This window comes from Eurypyga helias, unplaced genomic scaffold, assembly GCF_000690775.1.
Source record: "Eurypyga helias isolate BGI_N326 unplaced genomic scaffold, ASM69077v1 scaffold11921, whole genome shotgun sequence".
NCBI lineage: Eukaryota > Metazoa > Chordata > Aves > Eurypygiformes > Eurypygidae > Eurypyga > Eurypyga helias.
The window spans coordinates 74,308-90,759 of NW_010230252.1; the positions used below are offsets into that span (position 1 = coordinate 74,308).

The 16,452-nt window shown below is 36.5% G+C and overlaps 1 protein-coding gene across 1 annotated transcript in view; it reads right to left on the minus strand.

The window, feature by feature from the left end:
* HMGCLL1 (3-hydroxymethyl-3-methylglutaryl-CoA lyase-like 1) overlaps positions 1 to 15,607 on the minus strand; it is a 55,398-nt gene extending 39,791 nt beyond the window's left edge. Inside the window, exons 1-4 of the mRNA XM_010160675.1 lie at positions 15,536 to 15,607; positions 14,446 to 14,553; positions 8,877 to 8,972; positions 7,595 to 7,743 (exon numbers count right to left, since the gene is read on the minus strand). Of these exons, the coding sequence (XP_010158977.1) occupies positions 7,595 to 7,743; positions 8,877 to 8,972 (245 nt within the window). The 5' untranslated portion in view covers positions 14,446 to 14,553; positions 15,536 to 15,607. The remainder of the gene's footprint in view (positions 1 to 7,594; positions 7,744 to 8,876; positions 8,973 to 14,445; positions 14,554 to 15,535) is intronic.
* Positions 15,608 to 16,452: the final 845 nt, after the last annotated feature.

Sequence of the window (16,452 nt, forward strand, 5' to 3'; positions counted from 1 at the left end):
AAATCAGAATTTCTCCCTTTAAAAAAAAAAAAGTGATAAAAAGAAGTTCTCTACTTGTTTCACCTGGCAGAGTTTACCCAGTGTCTTGCCTGTTCTGCAGGTTTCACTGCAGGTGAGTATCATTTGGTCTTCTCCTAAATCATTTTCTATGCATATAAAAATGATTAAAAAAATAAGCCCCAACAACTTACTGTGTAATATTTTGGACAAAAATGCCGAACAGCCTCTGGGGATGGGGAGGGAGAAGGAAGAGGAAGAGAGTTTTCAATTTCTTCCAGTAAGCCAAAACCAAATTGCAATGTTACAGAAATGGTATCGACGGTACCAGGTCCCCACAATCAAAGTCACTAGGAATGGTGACAATCACCACACCAGCCCAATGACTGTGAAACACAGGATATAAAACCACAGAGTAAATGAGCAAACTTTTCATAACCAACGTGTGTTAAAAGGAAAATGAATCTAAGCAGAAACTGAACTCCATGTTGTAATCAGCCCTTTGTCAGCTTGTTTCAGCAAGAGTTCCAGAGCCAGATCCACAGCTGCTACCACAGCTGGAAGCATGGAGCCTCCTGAGAAGCCAGTTGCAGACTCAGATGCTGCTGTTTCCTGTTTATTATTATAGTGTAAGTTCGCATATAATTTACCATGTTCACTGCAGATGTATTTATTTTTATTGGATGTTCGTGCTAAAATGTATATGCCTATCAGTTGGTGAATTCATAATCTTCAGGCTGATATATTCTGTCTCTCTGCAAAGGAAGCCATTTGTTAAAAACAAGCAGTCTTTACCGTAAGGAGAGGGGAAATACAAAGAAGGGAAGAGGGAAAGGAGATTCTTCCAGAAACAGAATCTCCAAGCCAAGCCCAAAATCTGTAAATAAGGCCAGAATTCTTTTTCCAAATTTGATTTAAAAAAACCTCCAAACTAAACAACCACATCTCCATGCCTTTCGTCCCCAATTGCAAGTAATATATATATGCTATTCAAAATTAAATACTATATTAATAGTATTTTTTATTCTTTTTAGAATGCCCAGAAAACACCATTAAATTGTGAACTCTATTCTAAAAAATAACTTCTCTAAAAACAGAACGGAACTGTTACTATAATGGGGTCACTTAACCCCATTAATTAACTTTTAATAACTATATCATCCATGGAATAATCAGCAACATACTGATTACATGTGTAGCAAACACATTGTACCATTACCTTATAATTTCATACTAACATTCCAAGTCTGATTTTATGCTACCCTTTAAGAAGAAAGAGGGATAATTTTTACTTCCCACAGGTATCTCTTTTTTTTTTTTAAAAAAAAAAAAGGTATCTTTTCTGACCTACTAATATTTTCTATCTGCAGGCACACAAAAAAAATGGGCAAAAGTTGTTATAAAGTTATTCCTACGGAAAAATCTCTCCTCTTACATAGTGCAAGTATGATATCCAGTATGATAGAGTTAGAACAATGGCTCCCTCATCCTTTTCGTAACCTGTGTCCAGTACAGAGAAATGAACCAAGTCCCCACATCCCAGCGATCTCCGGCTTCCCAAACTTCTCCAGGAGACTGTGACCAGCTGACTTAATAATGTGTAACCCTACAGACTGGCTTACCATTTGCGCACTAAAATGTGTTGCTTCCAAGTCTATTAAATGTTCATCCACATTTTGTTGTTCCCATAATATTAAACATAGGTTCACTTAAAGTGACATGAAGGTGTTAATTTTACTATCTAAAGAAGTGGTAATGAATCACACTATTATCACTGTAACTGTGACTATGCTAAACTACACAGTGTAGTCTAACAATAGGGATTTAAAGCAATGTGAAAAAGCACGTGTACTCCAGCCCTGAGTACTCCAGAACACCAGAAAATATGAGTTAATTCGTTTTGTCTGTATTTGTAAAATATACACAGCTTTAAACTGTATTGATTTGTGCAAAAAATGAATTGTTGGAGTTTATCTCATGGTACTTCTATTTAGTTATATAAAACACAGTATAGTAAGGCTATCCAAACGTCAAATTAAGATATTTAAGATCAACTCTAATATAAGAAAAAAAGGGCATTATTGAACTGAATTAAAAAGAGCAGATTGTCTTGATAATCAGAAGTTTCACATTATCAGAATATTTCTTTATAAACAAGACAGACTCATTAATTTCCAGAATTACTTATTGTAAAGTATATTAAAATAAAATGGATGTGTTCTTCAACATATCTTTTTTCAAATAAATCAAAATATCACTAGCAGAAGAGAGATGACTAAACCTGATGTCTTCTTTTTTAATTTTCTACTATTTTGTGACTTATTTTGTATATTAACATCAAAGTAAACCAACAAATAATCAACAAGGGATTATATATGTTGTAACCTGTAACATTTATTACAACATAATATAAAACGTATCAGCTGTAGTATCTAAAAATACCAAATAATATTGCAATACAATTGTTTGTATGGTATCTCTTCGTCATAGCAAAAAATGTCACTGTATTTCAAATATATGAACTAGTATTTGAGTTCTATACAAACACAAATGTAAGCCAAATATTGATACATTTCAATATGCTTTTATGTATTGTGAACTTCATCATACTGCTCATTCTTAAAAGACACAGGACTATAAACAAAGGAAATATATACACCAGCTTAAAATTAATGTGTGATTACATGTGCTTTAATTTATGAAGCAGCAGCTTTGTAAGGAAATGCTTCTAGAGTTATTTTACAGCAAACATTTCCATCTGTTTTTCTAACACTGAACCTCTAAACATTTGTGTACACATTCACATTTGCACATGCAAATAGTCCAAATGGCCTCAAAAGGACTATTCACATGAAAATTTTTCAGGACTGGGGCATAAATACAGCTTTTAATTTCTGGTCATGGAGAGGTGCTTTTATAGTGGAGAAAAAAAAAAAAATACAACCTTTCAGCTCTTACGTTCTCAGTTAATTTTTGTTAGGACAAGACAGTCCTGTATAGAACTGAATGTTTCAAAGGGAGATAGTCTGACTTTATTTTACTATCACAGGACACAAAGTGGCTACTGAAGTACCATCTGTGGAAAATGGGGAAATGCAAGTCTTTACTTCCTTGCTGTTCTTCTGTTGTGCTAACTGAAACTTCTTCTGTGTCTTTTAAAATTTTGGAATATATTAACTTGGAAGAATCTAGCTTAATCAGAATTTACTTAAATTTTTCTTCATATGTACATTTAAATCAAAAATACATTTAAATTAAAACAATCCAAGTGACTACTTGCAACTACTATTTGCCACAGTTTTACATCCATCCTGATGGTTTGGCTTCATATTTAATCACTGAAAAAGTTGTGATATTTGTCATAGTACCTGAATTATTCATTAACGAATGCAAAACTAATACTGCTTTTGTATTTCGTGTCATTTCACATGCAAAATATGCATAGTAGTAATTAGCTGACCACATAGTTTAGAACTGATTTGGCTCAGTGTCTTCACAGAATGTGTCCCAGATGTTATTGCAAAGTTTTTAACCATGTACAAAAAAATAAAAATAAAAATCCCTTTATGATGTTAATAAATAGCCTAACTTCTAAGAGCATAATCAAGATTTCAATTCTTCATAAACATTTGAACCAATTTAGTAAACATTTAGAAAAGTGTGTACTGTGCTGCAGGTTTTAAATGTGACAGCTGACCACATAAATTTTCTGGATGATGATCGAGTCAATGTTAGTGCAGCTGTAGCAACAGTAAGACATGCAAAAGCTTAAAGTTTAGTTTCAACTGTTTGAGTGCATTTTTCGTAAGACTCAAGGATTGCCAATGATTTACGCTCACTACATAAATTCTAGATTGCCAGTAAAAATAGGAAATAAAATTTGAACTCCTCAAAATTATTTTTGGAAGTATTTTTCAACTGCACAAAGAAGGAGTTAGGGCAAGGCACTAAATTATCCATTTCCTGCAAATAAATAACACCTTAAACAATCATAGCACTTTGGAAAGGAAACAATCTCTGTATTGAAATTAATATAAATGCAATTTATGCATATTAATATTTTTATTAGCTAAGTAATTCAAGCAAAATATTTAGCCTACAAAATTTATATTAGAAACCAAAATGTGGAGTCCTGGGAGCTTGCTTGAGCAAAGGCTGCAGGTTTTGGCCATGGTTCTTCAAAAGCAGCCAATCTCTAAAATGGTGATTAAAACCAAAATGTTGATTCTCAGTGCAAAGAGTACAAATCTTTATCCATATAGTCCACAGCTTCATTTTGTGTTACCTTTCAGGAGCACAAAGCCTAATACTTTTTTTGTATCTACTGAAATTTACATAACTTAGAAGGTCATAAACCTTAGCCTATGCATAGGTAGGATGGGATTCATCTGTTCTAACTTCTGATATCAAAGATAATCACCTGCAGCCTATGCCTTAGATATGCCATCTATAGGATGACTACCACAGGATAGGACCCAAGCTCCTTTGCAGCCAAAGGATGGATCATCTGGAGAGTGGGTCATCCTACCCTAAGGCAGTTACTTTAAAAAACAAATATGATAAATCATAGCCTGAAGGCTGCCTATTTCCTTCTAGTAACTACAAGCAGATTTGGGATGCCAGCTCAGACTTGTGTGGTCATGCTCAGATTTGCCTCATGTTACAACAATAGTTGTGAACAGTATATAATTATTTTCAGTAAAGAGAAGCCACGCAACAAAATAAAACCTGAAACTAATCTTCACCTTGAAATTAAATAACAACCAGCCACACCATGAGCACCAATTCTAAATACTGAATGTCAACTGACTAATTATGTAACATCCCATCCGTTTGTTTCCAAAATGCTGGGTTTGAGATCACTCGAGAGAAACTCCCAAATTTCCATTTCCGTCAGTTTCTGCCCCTGCTTAACTTGTTCATGTGATATGTACAGATCAGGATATAAAGCATGAAGAACTTGGCATAAAGAACAACTTGCCACAAAGCCTTGACTGTCTCAGCATTTAGAGAATTTTGCACAGAATTGGGATACAAATTACCATTTATTTTACTGGTCACTAAAAGCAGCTTCTTTAGTAGCAGCTAAATAAGGGATCATAAATCAAGATCATAAATCACAGACTTTGATAGCCAATTCTTTTTTGACTCTTTTATCTCTAGGAAAAAGTCACCTTGGCTGCACTGAATATTTCTATGTTTAAGTTTTACTTTCTGATTACTTTTTCCACACCTTTTTTCACTGAGGAAGAGAAGCCCTGTGTTTTATATCATTACATACAATACAAAACTCCACAAGTCTTCTAAATATACTGCAATATTTGGGAACTAATGAACTAATTCCACTCAAGCCCTAAGGAATTCCCTTACATCATTTTCATTCACGTTGTTCACTTTGCAGCGTATCTGATATTAATCCACTGTTGAAGTCTTGTGTAGCACACTGTACCTGGCACAACAGACTCAATAAAATTGTCCTGCATGTAACGTGTGAGGTTTACCTAAGTTTGTATACTGCATGTACACAGTAAGCAGTTTTAAAACATAATCCGATTGTATTTTCTCTGAGTTCAATTATCTCATTTCTCTTTGTCTCTGTTCTCTCTGTTTGCTTCATTACCTGGTCCTTGACACCCCTCTCCCTTTATCTCCTTTCTTTCTTTTCATTCTTAATTATTATAATAAGTTTTTTTGTGACTTTTGTGTGACCATTTTCTGCTTCTTACTTCTCTGCACAGGCCTTCCCATCCTGCTGCTTTCTCATTTTTTTCTGCTGAGTGCAGAAAAAACCTGCCACACAGTTCATCAGCTAGTAGACAGTAAATGTATGGAAATGTTGTAGAATCCTATCATGGGAACAGTCATTTCCATCACATGGCTGTATCAGTGCCAGAATAACTGCTACTGGAGTATTACAAATGCTTTAGACATACAATATGTGGAACAAAAAGCAGCAGGTTGCCACTTTCTCAAATATGTGAAAACTAGTGCATAAGTCAACATTTTAAGCTCCAACATCAATGTAGAGTACCCCACAGGGGCTTCTCCATCACCTGCAGTTTACATCTTCTGGACTAGCTATGGAATCCATTTGTTGACACCCATAGCTATTCAAAAACATATACAATGCATAAGCTTTGAGGGTTCCCTTGATGGTTTGTTTCCTCTATTGTGCCATTTGATAGAATTTTGTTAGTAAAACAGAGGAATATGAAAGCAAAGTATTGCCTGACATGCCTAGACATCTGAGAAAACCAGAAAAGTTTAGTGTAAAACTGTTCACCAGGACCTCAGGTTTGATGCCATGCACATGCTGCCTTTTCTGAAGTGACTGCCCATTCCCTTATACACACCTACCTGGGACCTAAAATTCAGGCAACCCTGAGCTGAATCTTCCTGGAGAACTCAAATGGCTAGTTATGTCCTAATCTCTCTTCCTGGGTTGGAGGAGAGGACCTTGAGGCTTTGAGCAACCTGGTCTAGTGGAAGGTGGCCCTGCCTACGGCAGGGGGGTTGGAACTTGATGGTCTTCAAGGTCCCTTCCAACCCAAACCATGCTGTGATTCTGTGACCTCGAGAGGTCCCTCTTAACCTAAACCATTCTGTTACTCTGTGATCCTCAGGGGCTGAAATACAACTAGAAGTCAGACCTCCCTTTCTGGAAGCAAATGCTCAAACTATGACACTATTGTGCAAAACCTGATCATATTTCTGGAGGAAAGAGAGATCCCAGTATTTATTTCCAGTCAGGATTTCAAGCACCTAGTTGCTGAGGTATCTATCTCTATCTATTTTCAAGTCCAGGTATTTTCTGAGCATGATGTAGTTTGTATGACTAGTAATCCTCATCGAACCTCAGGGCTGAGTTTTTCCTTGAACCTACGTAAGCCTTTTTGCATTCACATGGACCTTCACCAATAATCTTAGGTAAGTAGCCCTGTGCAATGTAAAAGAAAATGGAAATGAAAAAGAAAGACTGCTCAAGGATGAATACCATTCAGGATTATTTCAATTTTAAAAGAAGGTACACTAAGGAAAGATAAATAGTGGACAATTCCAGTTTCATGCACTAGAGATTCCAAACATTTCAATGCCTGGAGTTTTCAGAAGAAATCATATTGAGATTTTTTTTTTTTCCTTAGGAGTAAATTTGTTCTAACATATTTATACTTGGATTTTGCAGTGTCTGAAGTGATATATTATCAATACTGTAATAAAATAAGGTATGCAGGGTATTTTTAAGGTGCAGACAACAGTGTTAGGAGTTCTTAGCAACACAAAATTAATTTTATTCTGTCACATGTGACAATAAAATTCAATTTGTATAATAAAATGGGTATGTTTACACACCCAGCTTATTTTTTTTCAGTTTCCAAAGTAAACTAGTCACCATTATCAGTTACAAAACATAGAGCAAAATTACTAAATATATTCAATCTTTTTTTAAAAAATCACAAGACTATTATTTCAATTAATCTAAAATGTAAAAACTTGATCGTACACATTTTTACTGGTACAAAAAAAACAACCCAAAAAACCCCAACCCTGTAGCAACAGCTCCAATAACTCTGCATTACTTAAGAATCTTTATATTTACCCACGCACTGGAATGTTCATATTCCTTGCAGATTTAGCAACTTCTTCAAATTTTTCTATGCTTTCTTCAATCGAACAATTAATATTCATTTTGCTAAAAGATTCAGATGCTGCACCAAATACTGAGACCTCTGTAGCCCCTGCGGCAATCTGAAAAATACATTTCAATAAAACATAATCATAACACTATATTAAAAGAGTAGATTAAGCATTCAATTCTATATGATATTCCAGAAGTTCAAAGGACATTATATCATCCATATATAAAAGTTTCATTCCAATTGTTTTTAAATCAGAGTCAAACTTTGATTTCATTCACTACAGCATATTTTCTTCCTCTTCTTAGACGTTAAGTAAACATATTTTTAAAATGATAAATGATAAAGATACTAAGATGTAGGAAATCACATGAACCAGCTATGAAAATAACAACAATTGATACTTATATTAGTTTTTCAGAAAAGGAAATGATCATATAACAACAATGAAATAGCCATCCTCTGTACAAAGCGTGTTCATTGTGAATGCCAGGAAGTCATTCTCATCCTTAGGAAAGCTCTGTCTGTGCCTGCATGTGCCTAGGGCAGCAACAATAACCAACACGGAACTCCTTGTTAGAGCCAACTCTAGGATCAAGGACTCTGTTGGTCCTGGTGTCATAATTGATATGGATAATATTGAAAATGTGTATGTGAGAATCCACTGAGAAAAAGTCTCAGGGCAAATACCAGCCTTTTCACAATTCAGAAATTGTGAAATTTACAGTTTGGAATTTTCACAATTCCAAACACTTTGAGTCTATAATTTTGAATATTTATTTTGTATGAACTGAAAAAATATACATTTTCAAACCCTACCAAAATGAAATGCAGAATTTAAGAAATTTAATACATTCCTAGAAAGTATTTTCATTGAATTGATTTTTTCCTCAATCTTCTCCACTACTTTCCAGTAAGAAGACACTCTTCAGAAAATTTTCTTGGGCCAACAAGTTAAAGAAGAAGGAATTGCCTTTATCTTTATACACGAGCATCATTTATAGGAACTTGCAAAGACTGTTTGATCAAAACTTCCATTAAAATGTGAATATATAGAGCTTAACATCACTGTGAATTTGCCAATTTTTCACAACAAAAACTGAGACCTTTTAATTAAAAAAGACCTACAGCATAGTACTAACAGCCCAGGTTATGTGACATTAAACACCTAGTTTATGGTACTGAACTGGAAGTGTCTGAATCATGAAAGAGGTAATTGTGGACATCTTCTATGAAGGCACTTACAGCGGAATGAAAACCTTGAAGATTAGGCGTGAGAACAGGATATTGGACTCCAGGATGCCGCTCAATGCCCCTCATTACTTCTTTGTGATCTGCCATCTAAAATATATAAATAATTTGTATTGATCAGCGGTTATTTTTTGTTCTTACATAGCTAAGCAGAAATTGGCTTAGACTGTGGTTTTGCCTTCATTAGGTATATAATTCATGCAAAAAGTGTAACAACAAAGGAGTTAAATTGATCTTGTGCAAGCACTCCTTTTTTTGATTTCTTAACTTTCGACTATTTGAGTTGTGAGCTTTCCAGTTCTATATGAACATAAAACTGAGGCTAAGATTTCTCTGGTCTTTATTTTGGTGTGTATCTGTAAAAACATAATTTGCATCATAAGTTGATAGACTTGTGATCACGCTGATCATCAACTGTTACCGCAACTTCAAACTTACCTCAATGGACTCAGCAGGTGGAATTAACAGAATAACATACATTTTAAAATCACCCAAACCTTGAAAACTTCAGCACACTGATAAATGTGACTTCACGATCTTATGGAAAAGTGAACCTAATTTACTCCACACTGTAATCAAAATATTTGAAAAGATTAACCACAGGACTATACTTAAAAATATAGCAAAATCCAGGTCTCTGCGTAGTGTAACATTTTAATATACTTAGAATTTTCTTTCAAAAGAAGAAAATATTCCTTTATTTTAGCAAGGTTTATTCAAGCACTTGTTTTCCTTAATCTCCCCTCACAAAATACACTCATTTTTAAAGACATTCTTATACTTTTCTCACTCAGTATTAAATACACTCCATGTACTAACCAAGAAGATAAATCAAAGATGTATTCACGTAATAAACAGTAGATTATTCAGGAAAGCAAATTTTCCTAAAAAAAGTGGAGGAAAAATGTGTTTATTTTTTCATGTTGTGCATGCCTCAAAACAATACAGTTAAAAAACCATATCCCTCATATTTCATGTCTTAGAGATTTTGAGTTTTCAAAAATGACTGGTGTATTTCAAATCATCTCTCATAAAAGCAAATCTTCCAAGCAAATATATTTAATTGGACTTCTGATGCATTCTACACTGATGAAAATTCATTTGATGAGTATACAAACTACAAAGCTTCCATAACTCCTTATTTTCAATGATACTTCACTGACAGCTTTGCGGTATCACAACTCTAAACACATGATATTAAACTATACCAGCTTAGTAAGTGACAGTACTTCTGGCAACATGGTCACTGATTTCATACTATGAAAATGAATAGACAAAAAAAATCAGAAAAGTGTATACCTCCTCAAATGTAAGCCCAGCATGTGTCTATAAGGAAGTGAATGTATAGTATGAAATGTGTCTTATAGCCAGATACAACTCGTTTCTCATCAGGAAACAAGTGATGGCACAAAGCAACTTTTTGCAATTGCTTCTACATAAACTAAATCAGTGTGACCACCTAACATGTCTGATAAACTCCCAAAAAAAACATTTGGAAATACCTTAATTTTTAAAGCACAATTTTTCATTCCTTCATTTAATATAAATAGTATCTACATTTCTCAGGGCAAGGAAGAATGTTTGAAACCGAATGATTAATTAAATGGCAAATGCTGGAACTAATTCCACACTTTAAAATTATAGCCTGACTTAAAATATACTAGAAAGGCAAATGGCACTTTTTAAAACTGTATAAAGCTGCCAGGTCCAAATAATATTATATATATTACATTTGTCCCATTACTATTTTTCCTGTAAGTAAAATCCCATTTTAACACATATTGTGTGTTAAAAGATTTTAAATTGTAGTAAAATATTTCTTTTCCAAATTTCTTTTAAAATAAGCTTCTAATGGTAGGTATTTATAATTTTTGGCCATTTGGGTTATAGGTGTGGGATCCTGTTTTATATGGCACCTCGCTACTGTGGAACTTTTACTTTTAGCTTTTTTCAGTAAAAAAATCTCTGCCAAAATAAACAGTGGATGGGAAACCATAAAAGGGCTTTAAAATACTAAAGAAAGAAATAAGTGAATGAGTGATCTAAACGTAACTGTGGATTCTATTCCCATGACCTATGAAAAGTAAAAAAGAAAGGAGCAAAGAAAAGACAAAGTCAAGACTGCAGTCCCTATCAAAGCAATACAATCTTATCTTTTAAATAAAAAAACATTTTAAACACAAATTAAGCCATTAAATAAAGTATTCAGACATTAATTTAAGATAAGAAGGGATTGTTAATTTTTTTTCAAAAAGTGACAAACCTGTGCTAAATTTGGTATTCCTAATGGCTCACAGGAAAAGGAAATAATTAAACAAGAAAGAAAGAAATCCACCTTTCCTTTAGACTTCTCCTTCTAACGTTTAAAAACCTACATTATTCTCTGTTGCTGTAGTTTGCTGGCACTTGAATAAACAGCCTAGTCGCATTTAACGGACACAGTATCATTGCCCCTGCATTGACACTGGAGAAATTCTGCATTGTCGCTGTTCTCTTTTCCTATTTTCCTTCCTTTAGACCCTTCCCTGGTGATCCCAAGAACACTGAAATAAATCACAGGAGTCCCTCAGAGTGCTGTACAGTTTACTCTGCTACCTCATGAATAAGAAGTAGTACGACCATACCATGTTTTTCTCAGAGGAAAGCCTGAAATACAGTCCAGGCCCAGGATGTATTCTCAGTTTAAAATGCTCAAATTTTATATACATTTTGACAGATGTGCAGCAAACAATGTTAAAAATTGAAATATTTTCTCAAATTAATTAATTTCACATGGAACAACTTGTTCTTAGTGCCATCTCAAAGCATGTTGAGGAAAGGAAGCTTATCATGAGTAGTCAGCATGGATTCAACAAGGGGAAGTCATGCTTGACCCCTTGGATAGCTTTCTATGATGGCATCACCAGATGGATAGATGAGGGGAAGGCAGTGGATGTGGTCTACCTTGACTTCAGCAAAGCTTCTGACACAATCTGCCACGGCATCCTCATAGCCAAGTTTAGGAAGTGAGGACTGGACCGTTGGGCGGTGAGGTGGATTGGAAACTGGCTAAAGGAAAGAGCTCAGAGAGTTGTAGTCAATGGGGCAGTCTAGTTGGAGGCCTGTGGCTAGTGGCGTGCCCCAGGGGTCAGTGCTGGGTCCAGCCCTATTCCGTATATTCATCAGTGACCTGGACGAAGGGATAGAATGTACTCTCAGCAAGTTTGCTGCCCAATATTCTCATAGTCATTTGCTAAATCTTACTAATGAGTGGCTGTCACGCCAGAAGGCTGTGCTGCCATCCAGCGTGACCTGGACAGGCTGGAGAGGTGGGCAGGGAGAAATCTAATGAAATTCAATATGGGCACATGTGAAGTACTGCATCTGGGGAGGAACAACCCCATGGATCAGTACAGGTTGGGGGCTGATCTCTTGGAAGGCAGCTCTAGGGCAAAGGACCTTGGAGTCATAGTGGACAGCAGGATGACCGTGAGCCAACAGTGTGCCCTCGTGGCCAAGGCAGCCAATGGCATCCTGGGATGCACTAAGAACAGCGGGGCCAGCAGGTCGAGGGGAGTTATCCTCCCCCTCTGCTCTGCACTGGTGAGGCCTCCCCTGCAGTACTGTGTCCAGTGCTGGGCTCCTCAGTTCAAGAAGGAAAGGGAACTGCTGGAGAGGGTCCAGCGCAGGGCCACTGAGATGGTTAAGGGACTGAAGAACCTTCCATATGAGGAAAGGCTGAGAGAACTGGGTCTGTTTAGCTTGGAGAAGAGGAGGCTGAGGGGGGATCTTATCAGTGCTTATCAGTATCTAAAGGGTGGGTGTCAGGAAGATGGGGCCAGGCTCTTCTCAGTGGTGTCCAGTGACGGGACTAGGGGCAGTGGCCATAAACTGGAAAACAGAAGGGTCAACCTGAACATGAGGAAACACTTCTTCACCGTGAGGGTGACAGAGCCCTGGAACAGGCTGCCCAGAGAGGTGGTGGAGTCTCCGTCCCTGGAGACTTTCAAAAGCCACCTGGAGTTGTTCCTGTGTGATCTACTCTAGGTGATCCTGCTCTGGCAGGGAGGTTGGACTAGATGATCTCTAGAGGTCATCTCCAATCCCTCTGTGAACCTGTGAATAACTTGTGTGGTCCTTACTAAACATGTAGGTACTCAAATGCTTCTGTGCAAATAAGTGTGTAATTTCTTGAAATGGGTTTAAAAGATATAGACAAGTATTGACTTATTTCCTTACTTGTAGGGAATAAGCGAGTAAGTTTACACAAACAGGAGCTACATAGTATACTTCAGGACTAAGCCTGAGACTGCAGTGTTAAATCTCAAATTAAATCCGTAGTTTTGCTGCTGACTTCAGAAAGGCTGGGATTTCTGCTGATTGACTATTAGTTCTCAGAAGAGCAGAAAAGAGGTAGGACCCAATTCTTTAGTACAACTGAATATTTACATAAATAAAGAGCAAAATAAAATGCTCTTTCGAAGTACTTTCTTTGTCTTCATTCCACAGTACAACGTTAACATTGATATATCCTAGCTGCCCTTTACTGAAAGGGTTGATACTTCGTACACACAAATCCCCACTCAGCATCCTGTGACCCAGTCCTCTCACTCCCCATTCACTGCTGTCCCTGGCACATACACACTCCTACAAATTTCTACCCTTGTGCTACCAGGGAGAAATTGGTAATCACCTGCTAAATTATTTACGTTTGTAGAGCGATGACAATATTTAGATTCCTCACAATCTATGTAGTAACCATAGCAAATTGTACTCCCAGCATTTCTGTTTATCAGGGACTGAAGTGCTTCCCTTCTTAGAGTTTAGCTGCCTGCACTCAAGACCACCTACTTGATAAGAAGTCAGCAACTTGAGAAGCCTCAATCACTCTTGGAGTTTGTCAAGAAAAGCTGGAAAGTAGCTCAGCAGAGGCTCCTCGAAACAGCTCTGATAAAAAGTAGTCCTGAAGTCTTTTCACGTAGCAGCAACTTTTAAGCTGAGACACTCTCATGCTTACTCCCTGGCTGAGAAACAGTGCAGTTGCATAGCGGCAGCCAAGCCTGTGTTTGGCCATGTACCTTACTGCCTGGATCCTGACTGTATCCCAGAGTTTACTTTCTGGCTTAAGCCTGGACTTGCTGCATCACTGAGTATGTGTACTCTTGGCTGCTCTGCTGTCACGGACGGTTGGACTGCCCTTTGGTCAACAACACCACAATCTCTGCTCCCTTTGTTACCAAGCTTGGCTTCCAGTTCCCCTTCCCTTCTGGAGTAGCCTGCTCTTGCTGCTGCCTAACTCAGCAGAGTTACAGATTTAACCAGCTTTCTGCACAGCTTGCTAGCTTTACTTCAATTTTGAGTACTTTTTAATAAATAGCCAAACTTGAGTTGATGTGAATAAAAGCATAAAACTTGAAAACTGCATAAAAGATGTCTGACAATAGCATAAGATTTTACATATAAACAATATATTTCTGACCCATTTCCTTCTATAATTAATATACAGGCTATACTACTGGAAAACTCCACTGCACGGAATGGCATTTAAATTGAAATAGTTCTGAATGGTGATGATTTTACATACCTGAGGCACCCATTTGGATGAAACAAAACTGGTCACTTCTATTGCAGGCAGGCCTGTTTTGGAAAGCCGGTTGATTAACTCAATTTTTATATCAGTTGGGACTATCACCTATGGACATGGAGACATACTATAGTAAAGTATTTCATGCAGTGAGAAATTTTTTTAAGTAAGTGAAATGTTGTCAGCACATAATCAATAATTATTTTTTATAATAATGGACTATACTCATACTGGATACCATAACTACGCTGTTTCCTGACAATAGGAAGTTACTGCACAAGGAAAGCACTAGGCAGCATACATGATCCTACTCCACATTTTGTCAGCCACAAAAGAATGAGGGAGCACTTCCATGTAGTTGGTTCTAGATCTGGCCTCACTAATTGTTAGTAACCAGACACTGACCTAGCAAAGAAATAACAAAGAAAATAGTAACATAGAATAGTCCAGAGAAAATGTGGGGGGAATATCCACAAATGAGCCAGACTAATTCTCCTATTCTGTAAATACTATTAAAATACTATTAACACCTTTGATATCAGTAACAACAATATATGCAAGCTTATCCTCCTGTTTGTGGAAAGAGATGATTGTTTTGATACATGTACCCTATTTTACAGTCTCTTTCAATCTTCTCTTGTGCTTCCCTACCACCCTTCAGGCAAAGATCAAAAGAGTAATTTCTTTTTTTTCCATGCTTGTTCAGCAGACAAAACCCATTGTACTATTCCTACTATAGTAGCACTTGTAGCATAAACACACATTATGAAGACAGCCAGTGTTTCATGGTGTTTATCAATCATGTCATGACAGAATATTACTGACTGACAAGACAAATTCCAGAAAAAGAAATGGGAGTTGAGTAACAGAAAGTCTAGATAACCACATATAGAAAGCATAACATCTGGCTAAATAACAATATACTTTTTATTCTAATACACAACACCTCATTAATACAAAAAGAAATAAATATATTTATAGTACCAAATGCAATAAAAATTATTAGCAGGATATATGTGTTTTACACAATGAAAATAACACTGATACCCATGTCAAAATGCACCCAAAAAAAAAAAAAGAGAATAAATACCTTTTCATTCTGTAATCCATCCCTTGGCCCAACTTCCACAATCTTTATGTACTCAGGCAGTCCAGATGCTTGAGATTCCTGAAATACAAATCAATACTGAAACACAAAACAATGAAGGTCACTAAGATCAAAGGTACAGCTTGTACTTGTCCTTTCATATGATTCTGGGTATAAAGTCATATTGTCAACAGTATGTTTGCTCACTGCCTTTAAAAATCTGTGAGAACATGTTCCACACCTTGAGTCAGGGAATAAAAGTTAAAAGCAGAAGTTATCTGCATGCATGTTCCACTGGTCCTCTGAGACCGCAAAGGTTTATTATAAAAATGTACACAGAGTGAGAAATATTCCCATTTCAAAAAGCTTCCAAAGGAACAATCCAGTCCTCCAAACTTCTAACTGAATGGTCTCAATTTAACTGAACAGTTACTTTTCTGTAAACGTTTGCAAGACAAGGCTATAAATCTGAAAAGAACAGAGCAGTCAAGAAATGTTGAAGATATTATTAATGAAAGATGAAAGTAATTCTTCTGCTTGAAGCTGAAGGTTTTAAAGAAGGATTTAAAGGAGAACAAGGAAGGCCCCTGGTAGACAAGAAGAAGAATTTTCCAGGTGTAAGAGCAGCTCTGGAAAGGCAGGAGGCTGACAATGAAAGAAGGAAAAGAAGGCAGCAGTAAGGTCAAAGGGCTAAGGAGAGCACAGGGAGCTGGAGGGGGAGGAAGGAGAAACAAGAGCAGAAAAGCAGGCAAAGGGAAATTAAACTTCCTTTTTTATTATTTAGTTGCTCTGTTATTGAATCAAGTTGACAGGTGTGGCAGTTAATATAACCTGGGCCTTTAAGTCCTGAAACAGTTCAGAGCAGTTCTGACTGATCCCCAAAAGCTGCGTGTCTTTAAAAACGCATCAAATGGCCAACT